Source organism: Martes martes, assembly GCF_963455335.1.
Source record: "Martes martes genome assembly, chromosome: 10".
Classification (NCBI taxonomy): Eukaryota; Metazoa; Chordata; class Mammalia; order Carnivora; family Mustelidae; genus Martes; species Martes martes.
This window is the reverse complement of record NC_137898.1, coordinates 114224033-114234511: the sequence shown is the minus strand read 5'-3', so window position 1 is coordinate 114234511 and position 10479 is coordinate 114224033. Positions and strand designations below refer to the sequence as shown.

At 47.9% G+C, this 10479-nt stretch overlaps 1 protein-coding gene across 1 annotated transcript in view; it reads right to left on the bottom strand.

Moving 5' to 3' along the window:
• Positions 1 to 467: 467 nt before the first annotated feature.
• PDGFD (platelet derived growth factor D) overlaps positions 468 to 10479 on the bottom strand; it is a 226993-nt gene continuing 216981 nt past the window's right edge. Inside the window, exon 7 of the mRNA XM_080816075.1 lies at positions 468 to 3096. Coding sequence (XP_080672201.1) covers positions 2971 to 3096 — 126 coding nt within the window. The 3' untranslated portion in view covers positions 468 to 2970. The remainder of the gene's footprint in view (positions 3097 to 10479) is intronic.

The following is a 10479-nucleotide window of genomic DNA, read 5'->3' as shown; positions in this document are numbered from 1 at the left end:
GAGCCGGGAGCACCCCCCCTCCCCCGTCCCCGGCTGGGCTGCCCCTCGAGAGGGGAGAAGCTTCCAGGACAGACAAAAGGGAAATGAGTCCTGATGGTACTGATGTCGGGCCCCAAAGGAAGAGACAGGCTGTGAACCGTCCTCGGGGAGGGATGTCAGACGCGACTCTATTTTATTAAACGGCCGGCGGGGAAACAAACAGTCCAAAAGGCACAAGGGCCCAGCAGAACAGCGACACTCAAGCGTCGCCCGGCTGCCCAGCCTCGGGACAGGGACGGAGCCGAAGCCTGCTGCCGGGGGACGAGGTTCGCGCCCTTCCACGCCCTTCCTGCTTCCCAAAACGAAGCCCACAGACGTCACCCCGTCCCGTCACCCCGAAGACTTGCGTGCGCTGGTGAAAGTAAGGCCGTAACACTGTACTCCTTTCAAAAGTGCCGTTGGGGACTAAGTAACGGAGTAGTTTTGTTCAAAAGCAACATATATTTTTCACGAAGATAAGAGCCATATTACATCTGCTATAGAAGAACGCGGCGAGAGGAAAAAAGTGCGTGTTGCCGATATGACAAAAAACAACCAGTTCCGCTTATGGAAGTGTTCTGCCCCATAAGAACATAGTGAATGAAAGCCATTATTCCAGGTGAGCGAGCCATGCAGAAATGCGGATTTATTAGGGTTTGTTTTGAAATGTAATTTGTACGGCGAGCTTTTCTACTCCTCTGATGGCAATGAAACAGATTTATTGGCTACACGTCGGAAGTGCAACAGATAACAGATAACCAAGGGAGACGTTTTAATAAAACACTCGGGAAAGAAGAAAGGAAAGTGAGCGAATATGCCTGCTTCCATTTCAGCTAATAAATAAAGAGCACAGATAGGGCTTTAACCGAAAACCACCCCGGTTATTGCAGCCTGGAAGGTTTATTGAAAACTGGGGAGAACACTCTAATCTTTCACACTTGCACGACGGCGTGAGCGGCACAGGCCACCGTGAGGGGACACACATTTGATTTGGGCGCCCAAGCCGATGTTTTCACGGTAAACTTGCCCGTGGCTGTGAAGGGGACCAGCGGGTCCCTGACCGCGAGGGTGTCTGCTTGGGACATTCCTGACTGTGCTCTGGGAGTCTGGGCAGCTGAACAAGCCAGGGATTTCCGCGCTCACCCCACCGCGGCGGGAACGCTGGGTGCTTCTAGGGAACTTTCACATCGTCAATAAGCAATGGCCTCCGGCCGTCTCCAGAGCTGAGAGGGGAGGAGACTACGAGTGAGGACGGTGGGGAATGTGGCCCACGCTTTGAAGTCCCGGTGGATTTCGACCCCTCGCCTGAGCACTGGGCTGGTGCAGCCCACGCCGCACACCCCTCACTCGAAGCGGTCCTAGTCACTAGGGCCCTGGACTCACGGGAGACGTCGGCTCTCCTTTTTCTGTTTCCAGGCAGCAAGAAAAGTGGACCTCTCTCTCTGAGTAGCCCTGGGGCTATCTGGATTTCAGTGTTCCTCTCTCTCTTGAGCCTGGAGAATGATGAATCACTTCCTACTCCGGGACTCAGTCTCCTTTCCAATAGACACTGGGGAGCCTGGGAGGGAAGAATGAGGAGACCACCGATGCGGACTCAAGGTTTCTAGCGGTGGAGCAACGCCAACGTGTGTCCCTGTAACTCGCAGGACAGCCTTCTAAGAACGAGCTCCACAGGTGTGCAGGGAACCACAGACTCCAGGCCTGATTTCCCTTAGTTCACAAACAGGAATTCAGAATGGAGAGTGAGGGCACGATGAGGAAGTTACATCAATAAAACTGGGTGGTTTTAATACAGGAAACCTTTTAGGCTATAAATAATTCAGGATGTTTGCCAAATTTAAATGCCATTATAAATCCACGTTTGTGTATCAGAGAGACAGGAGCACGAATGCAAGAGACATAAAATGGACTGGCATAGTTTGGAGAGGTCTGGATCCAATATTAAGTATGGACCCAATCAAACACTCCATCCGATTTCCAGTTCCGTTCCCGTCTCTACGTTCACTGTTCTTACTTTCAACTACCCAAGTCTTTCAACGAACACTAGTTGGAAAGGGTCATATACAGAGTCCCCAAGCCGTTTTCCAAAGGAGTTATTTCTGTGGAGGTGTTTTCCAGAAGGAAACAATTCAAATTTCTGCTACAGTTAATAAACTGTCTCTGGGAGGATTATAATAATAAACCTTCTGAGAAATTTTTTGGAGACAGGTGTTCAATGAATTTGCATACCTCACCAAGATGCAGAAAAAGACTTAATGACTTACTTTCTAAAGCATCTATATTATGGCATGCTTCTGGAGATGGGCAAGTATTGTCTACCTAGGTAAGCACATAGTGTGTCCCATGGGAAACATGGTTAGGTCTGTGCCTTTGTCCCAGAATCCATAGTTTTCCTTTTTTTTCTTTACAGTTAAGATGTATATATAAGAAAAGCTCATTTATTGGTTTTTAATATACAAGGTGCTTTCTTTAAAAGAGCAAGCTCCAAGATTGTTTTGTGATTCAAATTTTAAAATAACCTAAATAATCTTCTGAATCTCCTAAGGTCATGTTTCCTGTATTTAAAATGTCCCTGAATTTGTCAAAAGATTTTTAAGCGTCTAAAATACTCCACCATGCATCAGCTCTGGTGTACCTCATTGTAGACACGGAATAAGCCGTTTGATGTATTGACACAGAGACATGAAGAGTATGTACGTATGTGTACGTACGTGTATGGATTCTCTGACACTATTATTGGCTGCAATCCTATATTCTGGGCTATAGACGTTGACGATATACCTTGCTACTTGCCACGGCTAACCAAGCTGGGTTGGAACTCAGCAACCACTTGTATTCATTGCTTTGCAGGCTAGTAGTTAAGTTCAGCTGCTGGGAGGAAAAGGGTCTCGCGCCACACCCTCCTCAAACTAAAGATCCATTCGTGCTCAGTGTAAGTGTGTGCACACCCCTTTATCGAGGGGGTCTTGAGCTGCAGACACAGTCGCAGCGCTCGTGATGGTCCAGCTGGATGTCGACGAGAGCCATGTGCTTTGCTCTGCCCCTCCTCTTGAAATGGCCCGGCTCAAACTTCAACACCTAGGACCAGAAGCACAGTGCCTGTTAGAAAGCCCGGAGGGTGTAGCACCACGAGATGCCCCTTCTGCTCTTTATGACAACTGGTGCCCGACCCTTTGAGAAGCCAGTAAGAGCTATGGGCTTGCGATGATGATGCCCTCACGTTAATATTTTTACAATCGTCAACTTCCCGACCTGGGCGGCGTGGTCACCTGATCACAGGGTAACACCACTGGCATCACCTGGCGGCGCCAGGATGAGCTCAGGGGTCCTGTCGGGCACTTAAGACAGCTTTCCAAGGGCCCGTTTTGTGCCGAGCGCTGCTCCAAACACTGTCATAAATATTCTTCGAACAGAGCGTATGTTACTGATGAATACAATACCGAGTATTGATTACTTCTGGAGACAGAACAACGGATAGTGTCATGAACGTGAATACGCCGGTGTGGTTAAATGTTTGATGTAATGCCCTGATGTAATGCCTGATGAAGGTGCGTAGTGGCCATAATTACGTGAAAATGCGTGTATGTTCTTATCCATTTGTTAAAATGCAATACCTTTTGCAATTTAAAACAGCCCAGGCTCCACTAGAATTTTTCTACAATACTGTATCGATACAGCTGTTCTTCATAAAGTATATCCTTAATCTTTTAAGTTAGTAAGTTGATTGGAATGACGTGGGGCTGGAGAGCATCATGCCAAGGGAAGTAAGTTAGAGAAAGACAAATACCAAATGATTGCACTCAAATGTGGAATTTAAGAAACAAAGCAAATGAGCAAAGTGGGGGGAAAAGAGAGAAAGAGGCAAACCAAGAAACAGACTGAGCTACAGAGAACACACTGCTGGTCACCAGAGGAGAGGCGGGCGGGGGCAGGGGAAATGGGACAGGTCTGAAGGCGCGCACCTGTCGTGATGAGCACCGGGCGGGGAAGGGAAGTGTTGAATCACTGTATTGTACACCAGAAACTAGTATCACGCGGTGTGTTAACACACTGGAATTTAAATAAAAAATTTAAAATATCTAAGTTGAAACATAATTTTAGTACATTTACATGGAAGCTAACTTCTTCCCTGCAGTGGCCTTTGCTGAAATCAAACGTTACTCATCTCAGACACGATGCCTTGGAAATCATACACGCGCTCCCCCGGACACGATCTTGTCAGTCCGCTTCTCCTCTATATGCTCTCAGACTCCTGTCAGTCGTTAGTTTGGATTTTTTTCCCATTTTCCTTTCAGACTCTGAACTCCAGCAGGCACTACCATACAACGATATTGTATTTTATAGTTTTCCAAGGATGAGCACAGACACATTATTTCTTCTCCCCTCCGACAAACATTGTCACGTAGTAGAGGACGCGTCCTTAACCCCATTTTATAGACGGGGGGACCGAGGTCCTCAAGGAGGCCGTGTGCCTTGTGCGGGGTCTTCCAGCCACTGGTACTTGTGCACTGGGCTCTGTCCGCTAGGGTCCTAGCACCCTGGCACCCACACCCTTTGCTGTGCCTGTGATTTCCTCGTGTCTCCAAGGGCTGTCGGGCTCCACATGGGAGCCAGAGCGGGGGCGCACCTGGCATACTCTGGTCCCAGGTGAAGGCGACGTGTGGCAAAATCTTGCTCTGGACTCTTTGGACTCCAAAGCAAGATTTGGACTCTGCGGGGCGTTTCATGGTGCTCCTCTGCGCCTCGACCAGGAATTCCTTCCCAGCCATTTGCTCGTCCTGACGTCATTACCTGCCTGGAGTCATGAAAGAGACCCAAACCCTCGGCTAGGAAAAGCGGGTGCAGAGTCCTCATCACTTGTCCCCCCGTATGAAGCCAGGCTGGGCCATGGGGGCCCCAGGGAGGAGGAGAACAGATCAGCCTCTTTCTTCCATGTTCAGTCAAGCCATGGAGCCTGCACTTGGCTGGTACTGAGAGGAACACGGATTCCCACTCGCAGCAGAGCTCCCGAAGGATGCTGAGGAGCACATGGGGGGGGGCACACCCCACGAGAGCTCCTGCCGGAGACACAAACACTCCAGACTATCTACTGTTGGTAAACTTAGTCCAAATGGCCGTTCTCCGAACTCGTTCTGTTGTTCTCCTTCCCTCCTGCGACTCGACTACGCTGACAGCCTGTCACCCGGTTCCACCCGATTTATTTTGTGTTCTATTTTGGATCGGAGCGCTTCGAGGGCGGGGACAGCGGAAACTACGACTAATGGTATTGATGCCACATGCTGTCATAAGCGGCTTTTTTGCAAGTATTATTTGGACTTCCCTGCGACATATTAATACTTTCCTAATTTTCATACGTGAAGAAAGAGAGAGGTTAAGCTACTTGCCCACAGTTACAGACCTGGCACTGGGACTCGACCCCACGTGGCTGAGCTCGCCTATGCCATGGGAACTTACTCGGGGACGGCTCGCTAGCGTGCTGCGCGCAGCAGCGGGTGAAGCAGCGCCCTGGGCTGGGGCTGGTGCCATCGGAGCCATGAACGCTCCTGCTCTCTCCTGTTCACCTCCCCCCTGCATCTCCTCTCGTCACCTCCCTCCCTGCACCTCCAGCAAACACAGGGGACAGACACACAAGCCAGGAAATACAGCAGGGGCCCAAAACAGTGCCCCACGCTTTGGGCCACTCGTAATGCTTTCACAGTTTTGGAAAATTTGAAGTACCAAGAGCAGAATCACAGTGGGATCTGCCTTCCGTGTGTGGCCGCCATGTGCTCGCCTGCTGGGAACTCGAGGGGAACCAAAGAAGATGTTGCTTCTTCATGAAAAAAATAAGTAAAAAAACAAAAAACAAAAACAAAACAAAAAGGCTCCCCCCCTCCAAAAATCCCACCCAGCAACAGTGGTTGCAGAATGTCTGACATTTTGGGTACGGAACGGCCCCGCCCGTGATGGCCCAAAAGTGCAGCTGAGCTCTGCCTGGGCGGCGCGCTTGCAAGGCGTTGCAGGCTTGAGTCCCGTAGCTCTGCCGAGAACTGCTCCGATGTGCATTAGTCGCTATTGTCCCAGACTCTATGTTAACCAGACTGGGGGGTCTGCAGACGGAGGGGAGGGAAATGAGTCCCAAGATGATGAGTGTCTGAAGAGCATGACTGTCATGAGAGCCTAATGAGTAGTGATGACCGGCCCCTGGACTCCCGGGGCTCTCTGCGTTCTCATTTGACGGCCCCCAGAAGAGCCTGGCACTGGCGGGAGCACAGAGCCCCGGTGGTTCTTCTAACCCGTCTCCTGATGGTTCAGGGATTTTCCCTGTATTTTATATTAAGCAACGTGAGCATGGTATGTATGTGTTTTGCTGATAAGAAGAGAAAAAACTGAATTGGCAGACACTCTCCCAGACAAGACCGGAAAGCACTGTTTGAACAAAGCGGAAATCGGACGGCTTTCCCGGCTGATCACAGCGCTGATGTTCAAAGCTTTCAGACCATGTAATAGCTTGAGGTTCAGGTACGCAGCACTGAGAGGAGGAAGAAAGCAAAACTGACTTGAGAGAGCATGGAACGTTAAAAGAGAAATGAAAAGCTTTTATCTGGGAAGGCAAACTGGCTGGTTATAGGTTCTCTGGTCACTTTTAAAGGGAAGGAACCACTGAATGAATTTCAGCCGCCGAAGGACACATACTAATAAGACCATCCCAAAACGCTTTCCTATTTTCCGAGCTAGGGCTCACAGCTGCGAGCACACCCCAAAATAAAAACCCACTGACGACCCGCCAGCCATTTCTTACTACCTGTGGGTGGAAACCCTGAGCCCTCTCCACCACCTGGAAAACCACACGCGTCCAGGCAAAGTTGACTTGGACTAATTGGAGAAGGACTAAGCTGGGTGGTGGCTTGTGCAACGCTACACAAAGTCAAAGATGCTCAATCTGCAAATTACCACATCATGAAAGATTTTTCACTTCATTTACTCACCTCGTTGCCAATAAACCACTGAATGAATCATTGCCATAAAGCTATTCCACTAATAAAACAAGACTAGGCAGAAAAGCTATCTGCTGAGTTGGGTTTTTCTTTATTGGGAATATATATAAAAAAAAAGGTTAATGCCTTTAATAGTTCTCAGATTAACGGCTGACAAACACATATTTCAGGACAAATGCATTGTATGAGCTGGAACCATTAAGAGTTTATTTAAGATTCTTCCCAACTTCTAAAGCAGGCTGTACTCCATATACATAGCTTCTGATCTTTAAAAAAAAAAAAAAAAGCTTCCTATTTTTGCTTCCCTTTTGAGCTTTTCCATGCTTCTAGACTTCATGAAAAATGTGCAGAGAGCTTAGATTTTTTAAGGGCTGCTAGACCATTTTTCTGAAACCTAAGTGATTATGAACGAAAACATCTCGAGAAGGGATAACACGTTATTTTCTGCCTGGGTAATTACCAGACTTGCGGGCAGCAGTCCCAGCAGACCCGGAGGCTCCCAGCAGAAGGACTGACTGCATGTGGTAAGATAAGGTACTAGTAAGAAAGACATCGACGACAGAGTTTAGTAACGATTCCCTGGCTGATGAAGTCTGCAGGTGACCAAAGGCTGGGATTGTGGTCAGGGTCCATAAAATGCTCATGAATACTGAAAATCCAATCTTGCTCTCTGTAGACATTATGTTTTCTGGGAGCACATGGGGGCTACTGCGGGGGTGCCCTCAGCTGCAGTCCAGAAGCAGTTCCATAATTTCGACAGCACCTTATAGGGCTCATGTCTACCCACTCCAGAAAACGTAATGGAATGCTAACTGGGCATCACATTCAGAGTGCAGAATTGGCATGGAGGACCATTCATGTCAAAGATGGTCTTGTCTACCTAAGGGGGAGCACGGCCCAAGGCAGGTGTGTGAAGTGATGGCAGGAAGCTAGGTCTACAAGGGAAGGAATGTGCACATTCGGTTGTACTGAAATGCAGGGTCCATTCACTCGGGGAGCCATAGAGGCTGCAGGGAAGCCAGACCTCTCAGAAAACTCCACCCACAACTCTTTTGGCCTTTCCAGTCTTCTGCCCTCGCATCTGTCCAGTAGCCCCATGAGCCCAGTGTCAGTGTCATCACTGATGTGCGAGTGAACTTTTCCATCAACGTTAGCTGCTGATTGTCTGATCCCATCTTTACTCCTTTATGTTGACCTAGCACTGCCACCTCCAATTTGCTTCTCTTCCTTGTGTAAGGTAAGGTAGGATTTGGGGGGTAGGATGGTGTAATGGTTAATGGATGCCGTGTCATTTCAAGTCTGCCTGGGAACCCAAAATTGGGGGTTATTGTGGGGATGAACTGAGGAACTCCTAGGCCCCTAGGCTGCATGCCACGTGGCAAAGCTGGAACCAGGGGCCACATCTTCTTTCCGGTCAGACGGTGTTTTGCTCTATTGGCCCGTCTCATTGCAAACACAGGAAAAGCCCCCGGGAGCGTGGTCTCACACTCTCACCCAAAGAGAGAAAAAGAGGATGAAGCAGGGAGACTCTCCTTACTCTAGAAACGCTATTTCCAGAGAAAGGACCAAATTTTCTTGACTTTCGCTATGGTTGGTTAGAATCATAACCCCAAATCTCACTGCTTTTGCCACAGAGTAGAAACTCTTCACAAACTCATTTTGTTTCCTGTCTCCTTGATCTCAATTTCCAATTTTAGCTAAATTTGTTTCTATACCAGATGCTTAAAACATGTAGAAACCTAAAAGTATAATTCTTTTATCCCAAGTCTGAAGCTCAACAGTTTAAAACCTGTAATTCACCTTTTTTTCATATATAAACATGTGCTTACATGTCCTGACTCTTCAGCTGTTAATAGGAAGCAGATTTTTAATATAAAATTCTAGTGCAAAATAAAAAGAATCTTCTAAAGTCATTATTTTTTTTCCATTCGGTCCAGAAACAGAGATGGGTCTAGGCTGTGTTTTTCAATATGGCAACCACCAGCCATGTGTAGCTATCTACATTTACATAAGTTAAAATCACATAGAATTCAAAGTCCCATCTCCCGTTTGTGTCGGGTCCACGTCAAGTGCCCCCTAGCCACACGTCACCGGCGACTGCCGTACTGGGAGGGGCAGGTAGGGAACGCTCCCTTCACTGTAGAAAGTTCTGCTCGACACGATGGACGGTTACAGCAGCATCGCGACAAAATCACTAGAGGAGGGACAGAGAAATTAACTCTGATCTTTCTCTCTCTGCTGCTCCGTCAGTTTTTGGCTGTTGCCTGAACGTCCATAGACAAGGAACCAGAGGATGACAAACCGCTGAGATTAACTTACAAGGTAACCTTATTTCTAGGGAAGATCCTACTCCTTCATGGCACATTATCGAGGCAAGATGGGACCTGAAATAACAGCATCTACGCGGTATGTTCTCTGGAAACTTCCTTTTGAAAACTTACTACCCCAAAGTAACTTTTGTACCCTATGCATTCCAAGAGGCTGCAAAGAACTATTATTAGCAAACAGGGAAAAAGCCTTAAAGGATACCTACAAGCTTTGGAGAACAGGAAATCATAAAGAAGGTAACACTGTATCACACAGGGAAAAACCACTCAACCCCCTGCTTGGAAAACAGCATGGCCCAAGGAAAGAACAATTACCTAAGCTTCATTAGGAGCTTTATAATTTTTCCCATTTTATGCCTTAAACGCCGAGTGCTGAAATATTTGTGCAGAGTCACACAGGCCTGCTTGTGTGATAAGTTCCAGTTACCCCTTAAGGGTGCTCATGGCCCATGGAAACTCATTTCACATCTCATCAGTTACAAGCAGCGGCTGGGGAAACCGATTTCTTGTGTCTCTGGGTTAGAGCACAGATACAGAATAGAACAAAGAACGAGGATTTTTCGCTAATGAGCCAGGCTCAAGCCACCCCCACTGCTGGAAAGGGGACAAGCTTCTACTGTTTCCCCGGGGCACTCAGCAGAGGGACCACTGTGACATGTGGCAAGGTATTTTAGGAGCCGGGGGTCAAGGAGCCTGACATGTTTGTGTCAGGTATGCGGCGGCTGAGAGAGTGTCGATGTTGTTTTGTCCCTTTGTCCACAGCCTGGCAGAGTGACTTTGTGCAGAGCTCTGCAGTAAAAATACTACGCTCCAATGTTTCAAAGAGCTGCTGCAGAGAGCAGCTTCACAAAGAGGCTGGCGCCTCAGACCTGCTCCTGTGATGAGCAGAGATCAAGGGCTTCCCTTTCTAGGTATTAATTGTGAACAGAAATTTACAGGTAATTGCTAGGTGGGCAGAGAGAGACAAGAAAAGAAGCAAGAAAGGGACCCTTCAGAGTTCTTTAGCATTCACTGTCTGGGATGTGAGGGTTTTTTGTTTGTTTGTTTGTTTTGTTTTGTTTTTTTAAAGGGGTGGTGTGCACGTTCAACTCGGCCATTTCTGCAACAAACAATATAAAAAATGAAGCTGTAACTTCAAACTGAGTGGAGTCCAGAGG